Source organism: Vanacampus margaritifer, chromosome 19, assembly GCF_051991255.1.
Source record: "Vanacampus margaritifer isolate UIUO_Vmar chromosome 19, RoL_Vmar_1.0, whole genome shotgun sequence".
Lineage (NCBI taxonomy): Eukaryota > Metazoa > Chordata > Actinopteri > Syngnathiformes > Syngnathidae > Vanacampus > Vanacampus margaritifer.
The window spans coordinates 16,390,883-16,412,025 of NC_135450.1; the positions used below are offsets into that span (position 1 = coordinate 16,390,883).

At 43.3% G+C, this 21,143-nt stretch overlaps 4 protein-coding genes and 4 non-coding genes across 11 annotated transcripts in view; all 8 read right to left on the reverse strand.

Annotated features, from left to right (window-relative positions):
- Positions 1–81: 81 nt before the first annotated feature.
- Positions 82–8,961, reverse strand: LOC144039709 (connector enhancer of kinase suppressor of ras 3-like). Of its 2 annotated transcripts, XM_077553337.1 has the most exons (13): positions 8,890–8,961; positions 8,711–8,789; positions 5,416–5,579; positions 5,035–5,237; positions 4,364–4,451; positions 3,773–3,814; positions 3,202–3,321; positions 3,057–3,116; positions 2,893–2,961; positions 2,660–2,809; positions 2,271–2,586; positions 2,115–2,192; positions 82–1,349 (listed from the first exon to the last, which is right to left on the reverse strand). In XM_077553337.1, exons 2-13 carry the CDS (start codon positions 8,760–8,762, stop codon positions 1,009–1,011), a joined length of 1,683 nt encoding a protein of 560 aa, XP_077409463.1. In that variant the 5' UTR covers positions 8,763–8,789; positions 8,890–8,961; the 3' UTR covers positions 82–1,008. The 2 variants fall into 2 exon arrangements, with proteins under 2 accessions (XP_077409463.1, XP_077409462.1); XM_077553336.1 differs by having other exon boundaries at positions 8,711–8,922.
- Positions 8,962–9,523: 562 nt separating this feature from the next.
- On the reverse strand, positions 9,524–13,098 carry rps7 (ribosomal protein S7). 2 transcript variants are annotated; one of them, XM_077553320.1, is made up of 7 exons: positions 13,028–13,098; positions 12,350–12,435; positions 12,185–12,256; positions 11,582–11,725; positions 11,115–11,179; positions 10,073–10,223; positions 9,524–9,637 (listed from the first exon to the last, which is right to left on the reverse strand). In XM_077553320.1, exons 2-7 carry the CDS (start codon positions 12,422–12,424, stop codon positions 9,560–9,562), a joined length of 585 nt encoding a protein of 194 aa, XP_077409446.1. In that variant the 5' UTR covers positions 12,425–12,435; positions 13,028–13,098; the 3' UTR covers positions 9,524–9,559. The 2 variants fall into 2 exon arrangements, with proteins under 2 accessions (XP_077409446.1, XP_077409447.1); XM_077553321.1 differs by having other exon boundaries at positions 12,946–13,032.
- On the reverse strand, positions 9,817–10,035 carry LOC144039955 (small nucleolar RNA SNORA73 family). Its single transcript, XR_013289583.1, has one exon. It is a non-coding gene; the product is annotated as a small nucleolar RNA SNORA73 family (small nucleolar RNA).
- LOC144039954 (small nucleolar RNA SNORA73 family) lies at positions 10,850–11,067 on the reverse strand. Its single transcript, XR_013289582.1, has one exon. It is a non-coding gene; the product is annotated as a small nucleolar RNA SNORA73 family (small nucleolar RNA).
- LOC144039952 (small nucleolar RNA SNORA73 family) lies at positions 11,260–11,477 on the reverse strand. The gene has a single exon (XR_013289580.1). It is a non-coding gene; the product is annotated as a small nucleolar RNA SNORA73 family (small nucleolar RNA).
- Positions 11,800–12,016, reverse strand: LOC144039953 (small nucleolar RNA SNORA73 family). The gene has a single exon (XR_013289581.1). It is a non-coding gene; the product is annotated as a small nucleolar RNA SNORA73 family (small nucleolar RNA).
- Positions 13,099–13,466: 368 nt separating the features above from the next.
- On the reverse strand, positions 13,467–16,569 carry e2f6 (E2F transcription factor 6). The gene is made up of 8 exons (XM_077553678.1): positions 16,321–16,569; positions 15,601–15,906; positions 15,321–15,367; positions 15,141–15,193; positions 14,822–15,014; positions 14,577–14,732; positions 14,388–14,502; positions 13,467–14,292 (listed from the first exon to the last, which is right to left on the reverse strand). Exons 1-8 carry the CDS (start codon positions 16,435–16,437, stop codon positions 14,122–14,124), a joined length of 1,158 nt encoding a protein of 385 aa, XP_077409804.1. The 5' UTR covers positions 16,438–16,569; the 3' UTR covers positions 13,467–14,121.
- A 429-nt stretch (positions 16,570–16,998) lies between these two features.
- Positions 16,999–21,143, reverse strand: part of myt1la (myelin transcription factor 1-like, a) — a 31,830-nt gene continuing 27,685 nt past the window's right edge. Inside the window, exons 20-24 of one of the 2 annotated variants that reach the window (XM_077552082.1) lie at positions 20,602–20,823; positions 20,430–20,521; positions 20,242–20,345; positions 19,476–19,619; positions 16,999–19,379 (exon numbers count right to left, since the gene is read on the reverse strand). In XM_077552082.1, coding sequence (XP_077408208.1) covers positions 19,239–19,379; positions 19,476–19,619; positions 20,242–20,345; positions 20,430–20,521; positions 20,602–20,823 — 703 coding nt within the window. In that variant the 3' untranslated portion in view covers positions 16,999–19,238. Of the gene's footprint in view, positions 19,380–19,475; positions 19,663–20,241; positions 20,346–20,429; positions 20,522–20,601; positions 20,824–21,143 lie in introns of those variants that run through there. The other variant, XM_077552083.1, reaches the window with a different exon arrangement.

Genomic DNA, 21,143 nt, shown 5'->3' on the forward strand with positions numbered 1-21,143 from the left:
GTGTATAAGAAATATATTTAGTAAATTCTCTACATAAAGTCTTTACACTAGTCTGAACATGCATCAAAAATAAAGCGAATGTTAAAATGTAAAGTTGACTTTATTTACAATATTTTCACATGTTACAGAAGGGCAGCATGAATGTACAGAGTTGCCGATGACGGCAACATTAAACAATAAGCGATAAATGCACCAGTGTATTGTTAGATATTGCACGTTTTCAAACACAATAACAAGTCAAGACGGCGAACACGTTATAACAGTTGCGGGATTGGACAGACTAGTCGATTTTACTACTCCACGATAACGTTCCGAGTTTGATGTTGACTAGTTGCTGTTACCTGGCTGTCCCGGTGGCAAGAAGCACACTGTGTGAAAGCATATTTTTTTATGGCTAGAAATATCATCAATGTCATCCGTGACGAATCGATCACAACTTGACATAGGCGTCAACTTTATTTAAAAAAAAAATAAAGAATAAAAGTGAAGTTTTTCAACCTGTAGTGATGACCGTGACGCTTATTTGTGAATATAAACTTTGTCCTGAGTACAAATGTGACATAAAAGATGTATACATTAAAACAATAAAAATATATATATGAGGAAATATAACCGGTTTTCTTGATAAAACACACGTTTGTAAAAACTGTGTAAAGCTAACTGACTGATTTTTTTTTTTTTTAAATGCAAAAAACAAGACTTTAGGTGCCATCTTGTGCCATTTTAGACCAATAATTGAGTTTTCCAACGAATAACAAATACGTTAAAAAAAATAAAAATAATCTGAATATTTGTGGTTTAGGGACCGAACCTTGTCACAAGTATTTGACATACAGGTTTATAAATGGCTAGCGATGCTACAAAATGGCGGCAAATCACGACATGAATCTCCTCAACTCACGTCAAAATGGTTCCTGGGCACCAAGCCTTGAGGATCAGCAAATCCGAACCGCACTCAACTGCTCCAACATGACGCATTTAAGTCATCAATGGAAAACCATCAGTTGGTCAGTGGCTGAGCAGCCTGAGTCGAGACAGCCAGCCTCCGAGCAACGACGTCGACGGTTTGCCGGCGGGCGAAGAAGCGGCGACGGCGGCGGCCTTGGCGGAGGTCTCCTCCTCCTTCTTGGCAGCGACTTCCTGGTAAGGGATGGTGGCGCTGTTGTGCAGGTCGGCATTGATGAAGCAACGGCTGCCCCGGATGTGGTCCACGCCGCGGACGGACGGTTGCCTTCGATACGGCAGCGGGAAGCAATGCTCCTCCTCCCTTTTAAGCTCCGCCCCCTCCTCCTCCTCAGTGATGCTGCTGATGCCCTCGTTGCTGAGGTAGCGGAGAAGTCGGCTACTTCCTGTACCCACCAAGTAAAAGCTGAGATGTTTTTCTTAATTGTTATTATTTATTTTAGGGGTGTCGAAATTAATGTGTTAATTTAAAGTTCCTTTAACGCCACTAAATTTTTTACCGCGCGATTAATGACTGACCTTAACTTGGAAAGCCTGTACTGGGGGAATTCGCAGTCGCAATGCAGCAGACACATCCACTTTAAAATTAAGCAGTAATAAATTTAATAATAATAATAATGCATACATTTGTATGGACTGGGGCCAAGTTGTAAAGTACAATTTTTAAAATGTGCAGAAGTTAATTCAAGTTATTTAATGTCAAAGATTTGATCGCTGCCATCTAGTGGCAGAAAATGACCTCAACACAAATCAATATCAAAACATACTTTTTTTTTTCTTCTCACTTTTATGACTTATTATGAAATTACTGTATCATGACTAAAAGATGAAGCCATAGTTATACTAGTTTAAAATTGTTTTTCAACTTTTATGTTAACAAGAGTATGAAACTTATGAAAAAAATATGTTATTGTACATTTAGAACAGATATAAAATTTGTGATTAATCGTGAGTTAATTATTGAAGTCATGCAATTATTACGATTAAAAAAATGTAATTGCCTGACACCCCAAATTTATGTATTTGTTATTATTTATTGTATTCATTTTTATTTTTATTATTATTTTTTTTATTGTAGTCAGGTGGGGACTGGCTGGCAGATCAGCGGCACAATTCTAGAAAGTTCTCAAGTGTTTCCAAAATGTGCTAACCTTTCCATCCTGTAACAGCGCGTTGGCAAGACACGCCCGAGAGAACCTCGGCCGGCATGGACACGGGTCGCGGTTTACCTGCACACAACAAATGTTATTCATTGTACTCAAGTATTTTTTAGAGTGCTACTTGGTGTAAATGTTTTGCTCTCTTACCACGTCCACTGCAGCGCTGTCGGAGTCGGACGGGGACAGGCACCGGGACCGAGACCGGGACAGGTAGCTGGACCTGCGGAGCGTTGTTGACGTCAGCATCCAGACACGAGTTCGGAGACTTTGGCCTCTGACTGGCCTCGCTGATTGGCGAAGACGAAGAAATGCATTGTGGGTGAAGGCGAGCAGAGAAGGGAGCTGACACGGGCGAATACGGGACACCGGGGGGAGGAGGGAGGTAAAGATCCAAGATGGCCGTCTTGCCGCCCTTCGCCGGCGTCTCTGAAGGATGGCGCCATCTGGGGAGGCCAGATGACGCCTGCATCGTCGCCGTGGAAACAAATCCGTTAGCGGCAAATTGTTTACATTCATTCCATTATGATGTCACCGACCTGAACGAGGGGGGGCCTCCAGCGCATGTTCTTGAGCGGCGCCGGAGCAAAAGCGCCGGCGCTTCCCAACGGCCTCTTCCTCACCATGAGAAGCACGCTGCCCGACTCCGCCCTCAATTTGGCCACCAGGTGCTTCAGCTGCCAGCCCACCTGGACCAATCACAGCGCAGCGTGAAGGTGAGGGGGCGCGGACCTACCAGAGGAGGGGAAACCTCGAGGTCGACGTCACTCACCACCGTCTGCTCGTTGACTCGGATCACCTCGTCTCCGGCGTGGATCCGCTTGGTCTTGTCCGCTGGCGACTACATTTGCATACATGTTCAAAGTTAAAAGTTGTTTTTTTACAGTGTAGTTTGTTGTTTAAAAAAAAAAAGTTCACAACAAGACTATAACTCACATTCTCAGTCGTTCCTGTGACAACGTGAAGGCCATCGTAGGTGGACTTGATGTAGATGCCCTACAAGGCAACGACACACCTGCTGAGCGCTGCACGCAAGCTACAAGTCGGCCACTAGAGGCCGCCAAATTCCAGCAGAGCTCACCAGGCCTTCTCCCGGCTTGATGTTGGAGATGCGAACCTCCTCCAAGCACGACTGTTCGCTCTTGGGCGGGTCGCAGGTCACCTGGGCTGTCTTCTCGCAGAGGCTGTTTAAAGCTTGGGACTGAAACACACACGCAGGAGATCTTTAGCTCAGGAAAGCAGCAACGGACAGGAAACAGCAAAAGTAAACAGGAAATACTTGAGAGAACACAGTTTGCTTGGAACTTGAATTTGGTGATGAGTCCTCATAAGAATAATAGGCCCAATTTAAGAACATTTCCCACTGTTTTACACAAAAGCTAATAGTTAGCTTAGCTTCTTGTATTTGTTTAACTACCATTCCTAGAGCTAGCAGCACTAAAAACGTTGCTGTTTGTAGCATTTTGTTTTTAGCTTTACTGGAAGTTTGAAGAGGAAAAGACCAACAAAAGTGGGAACAAAAGGCTGGCCAACAGGAAGTGTGATCCAAGACAGGAAGTTGACGTTCCCGAGCTGAATAAACAGCAGCACAGAACACGGGACAGGAAAAGGAAGTGTGTATGTGCGTGCGTGCGTGCGTATAAACGACTGACCACTTCTAGGCTCTTCTCCTCCATCTGATACACGGTGAAGTCCTGTGAGGCCAAAACACAAACAAAAGTCAGTTTCGGTGTACTTTGACCACACCAGATTAAAACGGCTCATGAGATCATTGTTAGGATTACACAACAAGCTTGAAAGTAACTCAAGTGTGGAAAATGAAGCCAAAGCACAAAAATGAGCACATTTCCATCAAACAAAGAGAATTTCTTGTATATTTGAAACAACCACATAACTTTGTCATCAAGTCCAGTAGCTTAATGCTAACAGACAGGCTAGTAAAACTGTGGCAGGGTTTTTACTTTCTTGACCTGGATATGCCACCTCTGGGTCACATAAAGTAGTTGAGTGAAACTCTTCTTCGCTTGTCTTGTAAGATTAATTATACTGCCGCCTGGTGGCCAATTTGAGAAGGCGTAACACAATGTCCACCGAATTGAAGAATCCCGAATGCTGCTTCTTATTTTTTTTTGCGTACTTAATTAGTTGTACGTTATTAACACGAGTTTATACTATCGGTGTGAATATTTATATGAATTTATTTCACCAACAAAAAAAGAGGAAGTACTGACTAAGTGGCTGACCTTCTGGACGGTGGAAGTGAGCTCCAGACACAGTTGAACGATGGTGCTCTTTGTGGACATAAAGTCGCTTGCGCTCGTCAGGGGAGTCCTGCAAACAACAATAAAATTTGAAATGTTCAATACTATTTTTTTTTCAAATCAATACTTACTGAGTACTCATCAATACAATCACACCGATTGTTAGCGAGAGACGACTCAAAATAAAAACAAAGATCGTGTTGGTAGTGACACGTGTCAAACGTGGGGAATGTTCTTCAGGTTCGTACAAGCCTGACCAGGAAGCGGCGCAGACGTATGAAGGCATGCGTGTGCGATGAGCTGCTACATGTCAAACCGTAAAACTTCAGTGACAGTCATGAGGGTGCGAAGTCCCACAAGAAATTCAATGAAAAGATCCCAAGCACGGTGAGCTAACAGTTAGCACGCTTGCTCTACATTTGTGAGGTTTAATTTAATGAGATTTCATTCCCATATTTAGGAAAGTGAAGCATTGTACGTTTTGGTCATAGGCAGCCAATCAAAAACAACCAAATAATCTCTTAAAAAACAATGTAGGGGTGTTTTGAGTCATTCTTAGCCACAGCTGCTACATTGCTAGCATTACTGCGCCACTTTTACACATCCAATATGGAGGACACTTTTTTTTTTTTTTGGTGTTGCCCAAGACGCACCTGTCCATCCAGGCCAGCAGACTCTTGGCGGCGGCGATAAGCTCCACCACGGCGGTGAGGAAGTCGTTGGAGGGCCGGTGGGCGCCGTGGCTAGGGTAGGCGGGGTTCTTCCGGCGCTGCGACACGGCGCCGCTCAGGTTCCGGTAGGCCAGCCTCATCTTGCCCACCAGCGTCTTCAGCTTGTCCGACTCCACGCCGTTGTTCTTTTTCACGGGGGAAGCAAAAAGCATCACAATAGACTCACTTGGGATGGGACAACATGTTATAGCACAATTCAAAAATTGATTCTTGTGTACTTAACAGTCTAATTTTGTTAAAAAAAAATGAAATTGGGTGTTTTTTGAGGGCTGGCCATTCATCTAAACTATCACGATGACGTACCAGCGCACAAAGCAGGTCGACGGCCTCCAGCATGAGCTCCTGATGGCCGACCTTGACCACGCCCAGCGTGGTGAGCTCCTGGTGCGTCAACTTCAGAAGCTTCTCGCCGTCCACCTGCTGCCACCTAAAGGCCGGGAGGTATTGCTGCAGGCTGTCGTCCAGACCTCAAGAAACAAGTGCCAAAAACAAAACAAAAAAAGACCATTCACCGTGGATGGCACAAAACTGCACACCAACATTAAGTGCAAAATTAAGTTTGTGATTACAAAAATAAAATAAATGTAGGATCTGCAAAAATAATTATTATAATTAATAATTATATTATGATGTAGTATAGGCAGTATAAGACCCAACGTAAGTATGTCTGCCAGCTAGTGGTGATTGGTGATATTACAACTATAGTTAATGCATATTCACAGATTTAAAAATTATATAATTCTTTTTTTTAATCTGCAATTTAAAAAAAATTGTTTGTTTTTTATGGAAAAGGTATATCTAATGTTCATCAACATGTATTGGGTTTGTAAAAAAAAATATTAATAAAGGGACCACTCAAAGTGCTGCTATTTGCCTATGCATGGTCTACATCTATCAATCAACCTATCCACCTATCAATCTATTCTTCCATCCATATATAGTAGCCATACAAATGTGTGAAATTTTCCCTGGTGGGGTAAAAAAAAAACAAAAAAACAAAAGTGATCCGTTTCAATCCAAGTGACCTGTCGCGACCTTGAGGGAGGCATTGCCTGGTGCGGTGGCGCCACTCCATTGCCAACCCTCAACTTTGACCCCTCACACACAAGGCAACAAACAGCACATAACATGTGGTCAGCCCATACTCAACATCATCACATGATGTCTGAGAAATAATCGCTAGAACGGTTGGAAAAGTCCACCAATAAATTCTAACTGACTCGCCAAAGATCTTCTTTGACCAAATTCAAAGTTTGGTTTGGGCAGCAAATGGCAGATGTGAAGAGTGGACGACGCTCTCCCGCCTGGACGTCAACAGATGGCCGACACTCATTTACTCAGCGGGAGGGCGGGGACCAACATTCCCAACAAACTAAAGTGCTGATGGGACACTTTTTTTGTGGTTGGACCGGTCGCACCTCCGACCCAGAGAATAACAACTACCGCATCGCCATCAACAACAACAGCAAGAAACTTACACAACCTTACTCACTGTAGAAATGAAGTAAAGCCACTGGCAGCCATTTTATGTTGCCTAATCTGAATACATTGATTTCTGTGGCGTTTCCATGTTATTTTCAGTCTCTACGTCGAATATGCGACCGTGTGTGGTGAGAAGCGCTACTTGTACTTTTCATCGCTAAGAACGTGATTATAAATTTTGTATAAATTACAAATATCTCAGAATGCTACTCAAAAATGTGTCAGAAAGTGTTGGTAACGGTGGCAACGCAAGATGGCTGCCATCTATGGCGCTACCAGAAACTTACCAATTGCGTTGGAAAACTGAATTTGAACGACATCAATTGAATCTGTGCCGTTCAAAGGTAACTCGGGCTGGCTGAAGAATCCAGTTCATTCAGTCGTGTTCATTTAGCAGGACGATTTAATAGGAGACGAGCAGCTGCTCATCAAGACGCCAGTTAATCATTGAGCAAAGATCAACAACATCGAGTTCAACCCAAACGTGCGCGCGCACACACACACAAACGTACACACTGGCAGACTATTCATAGTCCTGACCGACTTCTGCTCTACTGACCAAACAACAAGAAACGACATTCAACAGGAAAATCCCTCGCAAGCAGGAAGTGAAATGCCGACCAAGATTAGCATTAGCGTTTAGCATTAGCTTAAGTAATAAATAACTCAACCCCCAGTCACTGGTGTGACTCACGATTAAATTTGTTATCAGTATTTCCTGGTGAGAATTTATTGTATATTTACAGTGAAATTGTAGTGTCCTGGGTTTTAATTTTTTTTAAATATAATATAAAATTTATACTCAACCTAGTATAGATCAAACCAGTAACTAAATTATGACTTTTATGTTGGTGCACTTTCTGTATTGTCAATTTGAAATAATGTCCTGTTTTTGAAAATCTTTATCCGACTCATTGATTAATCATAATATACATATGCAGACTGTATACACCTAACATGTCCGTGCATTGTGTTGCTCTCTCTTAATCGACACACGACAGCGCGAGCGACGTTCCTTTTCCAGTTTCTCCTCCCACAGAACAAACAAGACACTGCTGATCCTCCTCCTTCCTATCCGAGTCCAAACCGCAGAGCTTCTGTTAGGATTTGGACTCCTTCCAGTGGAAGTTATGATACCATCCCTCCATCCGTGTCGTGGGAATTGTCACCCAGGTGGGTCGAGCCCGCCAGCTGATTGGCCGGCGAACAGATGACGCCACGTCAAATGTCGTCGCTTGTGGGTGTCAAAAGGACAAGCGGGTTTGATGTGTCAGCGTGTCGCTTGTCTTGCGGATCCGTCCCGACACGCCGAGCTCAGGCGATCACGCAAACGAGAGATGTTGGTTCTGACGGTTTTGTTCTTAAAAATACATCTGCATTTTTGGGAGGTGGAGGGGCGTGTCTCAGACACCAAAGTGACATCACAGCTGAGCACATTAACAAACTAGAGATGTCAGAAATGTGACTTGTGAATGAGTAGTTTCCAAATACTGCCTGGAAAATTCAATAAGCAAACTAATCTTTAGTGAGCTCTTTAGCGAATGGTTCTGCACTTCCTCATAACTGTGACATCACAGTGGGGCTAATTAGCATAATTACCACCCCCAGTGGCCAATTATTTGGCCGAACCAATTTCATGTTTTGGAAGAGTGCTGCATGCAACATTTGACGTAACGTTCTTTAAACAAAAACACAAACGCATCATACGTCATCATCATGTTCGAGGATTTGCAGAATTAGAACAAGGTCTCTAAAAGACCGATGATCGAAATAGTTGTTAATTTTATCATTAGTTTTCGATTAAATGCTACGTGTTGATTCCAGTATTATTATTCAAACAGTTCCTGCCCAGCTACAATGTTTACTTCTCCTTCTGGAAGCTAAATAATATTTTCAAGTTTCAAACTTTTGTCTTTCCAGAGAGTTTTTCGCATCCGTTGACAAGTTTTTATGTATACAACAACAAAAAAACTCGCGTCGTTAAAGTTTGGCTATGATTTTGGATGTCGTGCATCAGTTTGCTTCATGACAATGAGTTTGAGCTGCTTCGAAGCCAAACACCCAAGAGTGTAAAAAGAGAACTTTATGACGCTTTTGTTATGTTGGTCGTTCTTACCTCTCATCCAGTCCAGAACTTGCTGGGAGCTCCACGAGCTCACAGCCTCCATGCTTGACTCTAAATAGTCGAAATAATTCTAGGAGAGCGCGGAAAAGTCATAATTACTGACAATTAAGATGATTTCGATGATGCATGGTGCTGGCGGGGATTGAGAGAAGTTCTCTCCTCTCGCGCACCTTCTCGTGACTGAGAGAACAGCGAGCATGTGCGCGTGCACGACGGTCTCCTCCCGTTACCGCCCACTCAGCTCTCCGCCAATCACGCGAGTTGCCAACTTGGAACACTCTTCTTGCAATCTTGCTCGTCCGATGACGTAAAAAAAAAGAAATCGTTTTTCGTTAAGACGTTTATGACGTACAAGTCTGCACTACGATGAGCATCACTGACGCAGCATCAGGTTCCTTTGAAACAAAAGGAAAAGGGACTCGACTTTTAAAGTCCTATCAATGACGCCACCGCGTGGCCAACGTTGGTAATCCACGTCATCTTCACATGAACACAAAGGAAAACTCTCATTTTAATGGTGGTAATTCAACGTTTATCATCGTGCTTGTAGTTTACAGTGGTTGGTGTAACATGCTAAAAAACTCAGCACCTTAATCCAAGCACCAACATATTGAATATTATTACCTTAAACATTTGGATTACAATAAAGAAAATTTAACACCAATGAAACATTTTGCTAGCCTTTTCTGTTAAGCAGGACCAGATTGAAAAAAAACTATTGGTATGCATAAGTAACCAATTTTTTTTTTTTTTTTTTACATGATCGTTTTCAAACTGCTCAACAAATCAGTAAGCAACACAGCATTAGAACAGAACACAAATTTATTTTGTCATGTGCATTTAGAGTTGGCATTCGGGGAATTCAAAGACGACTTCTTTGCCTGTGAGCTTCTTGTAGACGCCGGAGAACGTTTCCACCTGAAAACACACGTCACGTTTTACATCACATTCCATTAACAATACATATGGCGCCTTGACTTAGCCGGCTTTTAACTTTAATTACTCTCATCTCAAGTTGTGTCTTGTAACAGAAAACGTATTAAGTCAAGATACCACAACATTGTCATGATTTGATACACACAATCACAAAACATTTGGAATGTGCACTGCATGGTTTAGCTCCCCAGTAAAGGCCCCGGAAGGACTCTGGCAAGTTGTAGGAATATGCAGGACGTTCGTCCGCGCCGACCATCAGGTCGGGGACGGAACTTTTTCTCCGACATTGTGGAACGGGAATGTACGTCTTAGCGCGAGGCTACGCTCCCACACGCCACCAGGACAGAGCCAGGAGAGAACTCGCTGGATGTCCACGTCGGACCGTCATGCGGAAAAACCAGAACCACGAGTACGTACTTTGTGTTCTACGTTGTTTTGCTGCGCCTTGTCCAGGTGGACCTTGATGAGCCGACTGCAGTCCAGCTTGACGCGGATTCTCTTGCCCACTATCTCGCTGGGGAACACCAAGTCCTCCAAGATGGCGTCGTGGACTGCCGTCAGCGTGCGGCTGGATGAGACCACAACAAGTTAACACGGGAGGGAACAAAAATTGCAGAAAAACGTCAACCCTTTATTTGATTTTAAACGGGAAATCAACCGCCTCAAAAAATTATTGACAAGCATATGTTATGTGACCTCACTCGTCTTAAATAGGGCTGCACCGATTTCCTTAATTTGGGGGTGGCAAAATGGCCGCCCCGAGATGGATAGAAACGGTCGGATTTTGCTTCATAACTCACATTCCACAAATATATCAGGATGTCATGTTTGGATTAGTGAGGTCACATATAACATTATTGTCAAGATTTTTTTATGGTTGACTCCCACTTTAAAGCTCCGCATACAATATAGTTTTACTGGATAGCCCCCCGGAGCCATAAAAACTTTTAAAATTGTCATGGAAGAAACAGAGGGGCACAAAAGAGGAAAGGCCCAGCAAGGACAAAAGTGGACATTTTTAGGCTTTTGCTAACGATTAGCACCGGACATTGACTACATTTCAGCAACAACGACTTGGCACTTTGCTTTTCTAGCCACAGGTCACAAAACTCTAAAGCATTCAGTCATGAATATCAACTGTCTCTAGGAAGGCGACACCAAAAACATTCACACCTTTTTTTTTTTTAGGACTCAAAATGTGCACTGCATGGTTTATCTCCCCAGTGAGGACCCCAAAGGACTCTGGGAAGGTGTAGGAATATGCAGGACGTCCGTCCGCGCCGACCGCAAAGTCGGGGACGTGACTTATTGTTCGACGTCGTGGAACGGGAATGTACGTCTTAGCGCGAGGCTACGCTCCCACACGCCACCAGGACAGAGCCAGGAGAGAACTCGCCGGATGTCCACGTCGGAGTCAACGCAAACATTTCAAGCAGCGCGGCGGACAAGTTCTACTCACCTTCTGGGTCGCTTCTGCTTATTCTTGATGCGGCTTTTCCTGGTAGGTTTAGGCAGAATTCTCCTCTGAAAAATCAACCACAGTCGCTCATTAGTCTCACTGTTATTAAAAAAACAAAAACACCAATATAACTTGAGTTTCTGTAAAATATGCACTGCATGGTTTAGCTCCCCAGTAAAGGCCCCGAAGGACTCTGGGAAGTTGTAGGAATATGCAGGACGTTCGTCCGCACCAACCATGAGGTCGGGGACGGAACTTTTTCTCCGACGTTGTGGAACGGGAATGTACGTCTTAGCGCGAGGCTACGCTCCCATACGCCACCAGGACAGAGCCAGGAGAGAACTCGCTGGATGTCCACGTCAGATCAAAAAAACAAATGAAAAATTTGAGAAGATCCATTTGCCATGTGGAGCTGCTTCTTCTTTTCTTTTATAAAAGAAATGTTAGTTTTGACCACCCCATCTAACCTGCGCAATGAAGACTACGTGCTTCCCGCTAAACTTCTTTTCCAGCTCCCGAACCAGGCGCACTTGAATCTTCTGGAAGGACTTCAGCTGAGGAACGGGAACAAAGATGATGATGGCTTTCTTGTTGCCGGGAACCTCGATTTCCTGTTTAGAACGACAAGAACAACTTCAGTCACAAATTCAAACATCACATTGTCAAAATGCTCATTCGGGAGGGAATGTGCAACTGCATGGTTTGGCTCCCCAGTAAGGGCCCCAAAGGACTCTGGGAAGTTGTAGGAATATGCAGGACGTTCGTCCGCACCAACCGTCAGGTCGGGGACGGAACTTTTTGTGCGACGTTGTGGAACGGGAATGTACGTCTTAGCGCGAGGCTACGCTCCCATACGCCACCAGGACAGAGCCAGGAGAGAACTCGCTGGATGTCCACGTCGGATTCAATGCAAACGTTTCAAGACAACATGGACAGTTAGAAATTTTCTAATTGATTCAAACAAGGTGTAATATTCACTGCGCGCCTAGTTTTCATCTTTAGTGGCTGCAAGCTTCTAAGTCTTAAATTAGGTTCTAGTTATCAAGCTCAACCATGCTAGATGCTTTCACCTTTGCTGCAGTGATGTTGAGTTCTCTCAGCTGAGCCTTGAGGTCAGAGTTCATCTCCAGTTCGAGCAGAGCCTACAGGACCACAAGGCAAGATTTTTTTTTTTTTAATGTTGATTTCGTGTGCATCAAAATATTTGAAATTTCACACACATACCTACCACTTACCTGGGATATCCCCGACTCAAACTCGTCTGGTTTTTCGCCATTCGGCTTCACTATCTTTGCACTAGTGCTGAACATGGCCGTTGTCTCTGCAAACAATTCAATCACGTTTAATTTCGACGTAAACGCAGTGGCCGGCACAGCACACACGTGCACGCAAGTTCCAGTTAGTTACGACTACACACTAACATCAATTCGAACGTATGTAGCGTACTCTTAAAATATTTTACGGTCACATCTTTGAGAACTACACAAGAATGAGACGTAAAATACAATTTAGCCAATTTGCTAAGCTAACGCAATGGCAGCCAGTTTAGCAAGCAGCCAAAGCGAAGAACCTAATGCCAGGAGCATTTACTAGTGGAATTTTACGAAAATATTAAAACGGTGACTCGCACAAGAAAAACTGCTGTCCTATATGAGTGTTGCGGTCTTAAAATGAGTTGTTAAAAGTGAACACATGTAAGGCCTTGCTCGGCGCCCCATCGCAACTAGCATTCACCCAAGCTTCTCCACCACGCTTTGTTACGCCGTTAAAAACTGCCATCCGCCACTACAATGCACTCAATCTAAGCCATCACTCGTCGACAAATATTTACCATATGACAATGTGTGTCTTAAAGCTTAGTTTGCCATATTAGCGAGCATAAAAGTCCATCCAGCCATAAAGTCACGACTAACCTCAGTCAACGACGGCCAAGGAAGAGGCCGGGACATCGCGAGAGTTGCGTTAATGCACAGCAGCGCGAGGGTAAATTATCGCGAGATGTTAGATGTCGCGAGAGTTTAATGGGCCGCGAACTGACACCCGGAAATAAATTATTTATTTTAAGAATTAACCACGTAATAAGGTTTTTTCGTTTACAATAGTGACTAAACATAATTTTTAAGCACTTTATTGCGTGACAAGATCTAAATAAATAAGCTCTAAAAAGACTACAAAACAAATGGTCAAAGCCTGTTTAAAAGTGCCTTGTGAAATATTAAGCAGCATCATACCTTAAACTGGATTTGTTGAAGAAAAAAAAAGTATAGATTTTACTCATATCTTTAAATAGTACAGAGCAACTTTAATGAGTGACGTGTATGGCTAATTGACTACTGAGACAAATTCCAGAAATTCATATTTGTTAGGATTTATTGTTTTATTTACATCCATCCATTTGCTTAACCGCTTAGTCCTCACAAGGGTCGAGGGGGGGCGCTGGAGCCTATCCCAGCTAGCTTCGGGCAGTAGGCGGGGTACACCATGAACTGGTCGGTTGCTAGCCAATCCAGGGTTTTATTTACATGTTTATCAAAATTAAATTAACAAATATAATGTAGAACATGAAGTGTATGTGACAAAGGAAGCCCTTTGTGAAGCTCACGCTGGTCTGATTATGATGAAAGCTCTTCATTGTAAATAAATGCACTGTACAGCCGGAATCACATGATAAGATTCTCTTGATGCTTTACAAAAACCTTTGCCCACGTGGAAGCTGTAGAGGGCTTTGGTCTCTTTTCCCAGCATTCCTTTGGACGACTAGCGCCCCCTTGTGGTTGACAGTTGACATTTCTTAAAATATGCACTTAAAAAAAAACAACAAAAAACATCAAGCTTATTGACAGAGAAAAGTGCCACAAGAACATAAAGCGTACGCTAATACTTCCTCAGAGCCTTTTTTCAGGGTCCAGCAGTAAATGTTTGTTTACAAATGCAACAAATGTGGCTTTTCTCGCCTCGGATATGCAGAATGTCTGTCCCCAAAATAAACAAACAAAAGATTCCCGTCCTAATAGACTGTCTTGTGCGTGTGCAACGTTTGCATCTGTATGCGACTTTCCTCCAGCGTCATGAAGCAGCCGCTCATCTCCTCCTTGACTGGCACGTCCCCCGTGCCCAGGTCGCAAGTCATCACCTTGATGGGACCCTTGCCGCCTTTCAGGTGCACCTTAATGTTGTCCTGCACACCACACACACACAAAATATGATGAAAACTAAATTTTGGATTCCTTTCATAAAAAAAAAAAAAATCTAATTTCAGTTTCCCCTGTTTACCTGCGTGGGCGGCGGCACTTCCATCTTGGTTTCCTCAGGCGCGTTGATGACGATCACCGTCTGCTCCTGGAAGGCGGCGACCTGGCTGACGTCCTCGTGCGTGATGTAGGCCACCGTGCGCGCGCAAGTTAAGACAAACGTGACATCGCCCTGCTTGACTTTCATTTCTTTGTGAGGCGCAAAGGATATGTCGCATTTTCTTCGTTGTCCGTCATGTCAAAGAGTTGCTTTGCGCAGTTTTTGATGAGGCCGTCCAGCGTGCTCTCCTCCAGCTTCAGGTTCTCCAGCTCCTTCCGGAACCTTTCCTCAGTCCTCCAAAGACAGTAGGAGACTGAACACTGTCCTCTGGATGGGCCACAACAATTGTGTTTTAAAAAAATATATTAACAGCATCTAGTAAAAATATGAAGTTATGTGAAGTTTGACTGACTCACATCCACTTGACCCTGCGGGACTTCCTCTGGACCAAACTGATGCTCTCCAGCACGCTGATAATGTCGTAGAGGTGACACTTGCGGGTCTGCAGTCTGCTGGCCGCCTTGTGGAGGTCCAGCCAGCTGTCTGGAGATGCCAGCAGGAGATCCAGGAGGCGCCGCGTCAGCAGTGCCAGAGACACCTCGGGGAAGACTAAGCGGGGATAGGGTGTAAAATGTTGTGTTATGTTATAAAATGTGGTTTCCAGCAGCACATCTGAGTAAGTCTAAATGTCTTCTTTGGCAAAACTTGAGACGCAAGTGAAAGAGACCAACACACCGTTTTCGCTTGGCTTCTTTGTGTCAAGATCCTGCTTTGTTTGAAGGTCCACACTGCAGTGAACAACACATTTCAATTGAACAATTCAGCCCAAAAATAAAAGGAATAAATATTGCACAAAAGCTTTTTTTTTAAATAAAAAAAATAGTTGGGCTCTATCTAAAAAAAGTAAAAGCTTACATTGATGTCTTCACTTTAAGAGGAACTTCCACCATTTCAACTGGAGTCTGAAAGTAAGAAGAGTTCAAAAATATTAACAATTACATTGTAAATATTATTTATCCCTGCAAGTTCACATACTTGATATAAGAATTCACACGTTTTCGTCCCCTCAGTATCTGACATGAAATCAGGCTCAATTTCTCCTGTTCTTAATCATAAAATGATTTTTGGGGACAATTTTGGGGGGTTTCTGGGGGGGAACACCGCTCCAATAACAGTCCTAGTATGAAAAAGTGACCTGCTGAGGAGGTTGTGGAGAAGGAGGTGCCACAGGAGCTGCATTTCCATCTTCCTCCATCTCTTCCTCCTCCTCTTCATCGTCGCCACCACCCGTGGTGTCCCACTGGTCGTCGTCCTCCTCCGACTCGGCCCCCCATGGGCCGATGCCGCCGAGGGGTCCGTCCAAGTACGGAGGCATGATGGGGATGGCATCGCTGTTCACGCCGCTGGTGGTGATATCCTCCGGCAGGAAGTGCTCCTCGCAGATCAAGTGCAGCTCCGACACTTCCTGCTTGTCCGTCTCTCGCAGTGCAGCAAGCCATACCTGGATATCATCAACATGTTTAGTTTAGCAACGCAACTCAATTGTAGTTGTGATTCTCTGGATGGGAAAACTAATCAGTTATGGATCTTTGACAGCCGCATTATATTTTCATCTTCCATTTCATTAATATTTTCCAATTACGATACTTGTACTTTTACTCAAGTTTCGATTCCGACTACTTTATACGAGACTGCAAGCCTGTACTACCTAGTTGACTTTTAAGGTGTCAGTAAAAGCTTACGATCCTCCTCAGCCACCGTTAGCAAACATGCTAACCCAAACAAATCCCCACTACGAAGCGAAGAGGCTACATGTTAATATTAGTAGAAGAAGAAGGTAGAACAAATGTAAATAGGAATACAGAGAATAAATATCAAGGGTGTGTTTGTTTGGGTTGCGATCACGTGTGTATACCTTGACCCGCGTCGGGTCTTTAGGGAACGGGAAGAACCTCTTCAGAGGTCGGTTTAGGACGCCCCGGTTGCCGTTGAGCAGGCGGTTCGGACACCCGGAAACAACGCACTTGACCATGCTCCCCGATCCCACCCGAGGTCCTCTGGACTGTGGAGTGTAAAAGATAAACCTCTTCTTGTCACGTTTTCGTCTCCACGCTCTTTCTTTTCCTCTAACCGGAAGAGGCGTGTTGTTGACGCGGAAGTACAACAATCGAGGGAAAAGGTGAGATTTTTGTTGACTTGTTAATGTAGCGCCCCCTACAGGGGTCGATGTCGTCTGCTTATGAAGCACCAAGCGTCCCAAATAAAAAGGAAATAAATGCACAAATAAATGATTTTAAAAATATATAAGAATAATTTCGACATTTAAACAGCTATAATAATATCGATTTCAAGATAAAATTATTACACTCTTTAATTCTGTTGTTTAAAATTTATTTATCTATTTATTTACCTTTGTGGCCTAAATAATGACCAATGTTGTCACAGTTACTTTTTTTACCAATTTCCACCTCAAATCTAAAAAATATTATTTATTTATTTATTTCAAGATTTATTCATTTCAACACTTCAATATTCTTTAGCAATCACATGAATGTCTAACACATTTGAAATTATAAAACAAGAGGTGACAATCTGAGTTGCAACACAAGATTTTATTCAGAAGAGCAAGAGATGCCAAACACCGTCATGATATAAAAAAACAAAAATAAAAAAACTTCACAATTGAAATGAAAGTAGCATTAAGCAACTCATGAGCTCGACACGCAGAAGACGAAAAGAAGAACTCATGCCATGTGCATGAAAAAGTCACCGAATCCTCTGACAATGAAACAACACAAAAAGAGCGATGAATAAAAACAAATCTTTTCTTGCAAAAAAAAAAAAGCATTTCACAAATATTCATAATATGCATTTCTTGATGGTCAGTAGTTTGTACATGTGATGAACATCTAGTCTAGCGTCTGTTTCTGAATTGTGCTTTCATCCCGTCCTCTTGAAGAACTTGAAGTCAAAAGAAGCTGCAGCTCGTTGGCAGGAAAATGAAGGCCGCAAAGTCACGTGACGTCACTCGGTCAAGCCAGGACAACAAAATCCGCCATTTTGTTCTCCGTTCGCTGCTTTGTGTCCTCTTCAAAGCTGATTATCAGACAGCTACTAGCTTGAAAAGCCGTTTGAGCATTTATTCCAACTCCTTGACATCCATGACACACATATTTGTGTTAAAGTCTTTTTTTTTTTTGCCACTAGGTGGCACGTGTGTTTCATGTTGGACCCACGGAAACTTTGTGCATGGATCTGAAGCTGGATGTGAAAATATTGCTCAACTGGCTTTTCAATCCCTATTAGGTCATAAGACAAATTTCACAGGCTCCCGCTGAAGTTTGGCACAGCAGCCACAAGTTCATATTTTCATTTTTTTTCCAACACTGAAGAACAAAATTCATCTTTTACACGTTAAAATAATTTCAACAACATTCTCTGAAATGCAAAATGATGTAATGATGCAAAATACAGTCAAAAAGTAGATTAAAAATGAGGTGCTGATTGTTATAAAAAGGTACATGTTGCTGTCTTTGTTCTTGAGTTTATTTGAAATACGATGTCGTGAGATATGAGTGGGTCAAATTTGGAGTTTTTTTTTTTTTTTTAAGATGCGAGTCATCATTCAGCAATACATGGAACCCAAACGGTCAATAACAGTACACACAGTCATACATTCTTTATCCTCCGTGTAGATATGCTGAGAACTGAGACGTCTCAATCTTATACTGCCCCCATGTGGCCAAGGCGGGCACATCAGAAGCATTTAATTGATACAGTGTGATAAAAACGGTTTAATTTCTTTTAATTGTATTTAATAATGTCAATACTGTAATGTGTGCTATTATCATTCAATGACACATGACATTTTTTTTTGTTTTTATTTTGCATTCTTTCAATGGGAAGATTTGAGTTTGAATGTCTCGAGTTACGAGTGTGTTCCACGAACTTGCATCTCAAGGCACTACTGTTATTACAGTAGAGAATGAGTGAACAATTCCAACCATAGCCAACGTGTTTATGTTTTTTTTTGCTCCCACATATCAATCAAAAGTCAGTTTTTTTTTGAACGCAGAAGTCAGCACTACGCTTTTTTTCCCTTTTTTTTTGCTTGACAAGCCCCAATAAAGTGCATGCATGTCTGGAAAAAGTCTGCTGAGTGGACGACGAGTGCAAATGTACAATGAGGTGTGTGTGTGACCCTGTAAGTCCAGCCAGCCCCCCCCCCACCAACCCCCGATTCCGTCCGCCATCTACACGCAAACACGCACACGCAAAACATCAAAAGATGGAAACAAAAGGCGTCGCTGTGTCGTTGGTAGTAAAAGTGGATACAAAACCAGTAAAAACATCCATCGGTGATCAATGACAGTTGAATTCATAGGAAATTGCATATACCCAAACTTTTTTTTTTTTTTAAATATAGATTGCATCTGAATAAATCATGCCAATATTGCTGTCCGACCAGCTCGTCCACACGGCTCGTTCACCAATCGATCGATTTGGTGCCAGATTGTCTCCGACGTCTCCGTGTCGCTTTTGAACTCTTTTTCTCTCGCTCTGATTGCTCTTCACGTTGACCATCAATCAATCGATAAATACATTAGCAGCTATACGTCACATTATATCAGGTCGTATGAAAATGTACAAAAGTCGGATGTCGATACAAACAAAGCGGGGGCGATAAAACAAAACAGGCGGCGGCGGCGGCGTGAATGTGGCGGCAGAGCGACGGTAGCTTTTACAGCAGCAGCAGCAGCAAATCAATCAAGAAAAACGATAAGAACCTGTTTGCTTTTGTTTGTTTGCTTGTGTGGTTGCGGGTGGGCGGGGCTACACTTGGATGCCCTGCACGGCCTGTCGGATGTTCTCCAGCAGCGCCTTGTTCTCCGGGCTCTGGTACTGGTCCTGGTGGGTGTACATGTCCGTCAGAGTGCTCACGTACGTGTCAAAGTTCTGCTCGTTCATCGGCTCCTGCCGGCACAGGGGAAACGCGCGGCGGAGACGGAACGGTCAAACGTGCACTCCCGACTCCCGAAAGGAATGTTTGGGAGCGGTCGTCGTGGTTACCATGTGCGGCAGCTGGATGTTGGCCAGGCTGTTGATGAGCGACTGGCTGAGGTTGGCCAGCTCGTGCAGCAGCGAATCGTTCTGCTGCTCGATCACCTTGTTCTCGTCCTCCATGGACTTCAGGCTGCTCTCCATCGTGGTGATCTGGCACAAAAGTCAGGTTCGACGCAATTCAAGCGGACCACGGCTAAATAAGCAAGAAATAATCAATATTCAAATGCATTCGGAAAATATTCACATTTAACTCATTCACTGCCATTGACGACTATAGACGTCAAAAATTCATGTCAACTATTTCTATTAGTTAAAAAAAAAAATCATTTCATTTTTTATGAAAACCTAGAATTTTTTTATTGTACATTTATAACAGATGTAAATTACCATGCGATTAATTACGATAAAACGGCCCTTATTTAAAAAAAAAAAAAATTAGGCCCGTCAGGCAATTCAATTTTTTAATTGTAATTAATCACATGACTTCACTAGTTTACTAATGATTAATCCAAAAAATTATATCTGCTCTAAATTTACAATATTTTTTTCCTAGGTTTTCATACTCTTGTTAGCAAAAGTGTATTTTTTTCAAAAAACTAATAGAAATAGTTAAAATGATATTTTGACGTCTATAGCCGTCAATGGCAGTGAATGAGTTAAAGTGGAAGTCAACCTTAAACATTTTTTGACAATCATTTGTTATAATAATAATAATAACAATAATTTGCCTTCAATGAATAATATTGAAGTTGTATATTTTTGCTTGTCTTACTTGCGTCCTCAGCTTAAGCATATCCGACTCCACTTGATTGTTGGACTCGTTGATATCTTTGATTTCTTCATCCAGCTGTTTGATTTCCTCGTCATTTTCAATGCCTGAACAAGAAAAGAAAAAAAAAAGACCCCATCACATTCTGCTCATTCTTTTGCTCATATTTTCATTTGCGATTTGAGTCTCACCTTTGCTGGCTCTCTGCTTGATTGTCAGCATCTCCACGCCGCTCATCCTGGCCTTCTTCATGGCCGAGGAGGCCCGGGGACAACCGGAGAGACTGGAGCAAAACACAGGCATCACCACCCGGCCGGTTGCCGCGGCGACAGGATGCAAAAGCGCCACACCGGGATGGCTCACCTCCGGTGGGTCAGGAAGCTTCCGCTGACGTGTCCCGAGCCGTCGCAGCCCGGCGTGGGGCACGTCATGCCGTCCGTCTTGCCGGATTTCCAGGCCAACTGGGCGCCGTTCACGTAGCTGTCCTTCTGACGTTTGGCCGCCAGGGGGCAGCCCGACGCGCTGCGGTGGGAGGCGTACTTCCCCGTCACGTGACCTTGGCCGTCACAGCCTGGCACCGGACACCTGAGAATGAACACGCAGACCTCTCGCGTGGATTCGCTTTTGAAAGGATTGAACGGGAAGTCAAGTTAACGGGAAGTCAAGTCGGCCATTTTGGTTTGAAATGGGAACGTCACACTCAGACGCAATCCGTGGAAAAATCTGGGGAAACGAAAAAAATCAGCCCCTTACACCAGTTTCACTGGTCGCCACCAAATTTGGTGGACACGTCTATCAGGGCAGGACACACCAAAAAGTCTCAAGGACCCATGACCCAAATTGAACAGGAAGGCAGCCATTTTGGTTTGAAACAGTAATTTGGCATTAAGGTACAACCCTTAAAA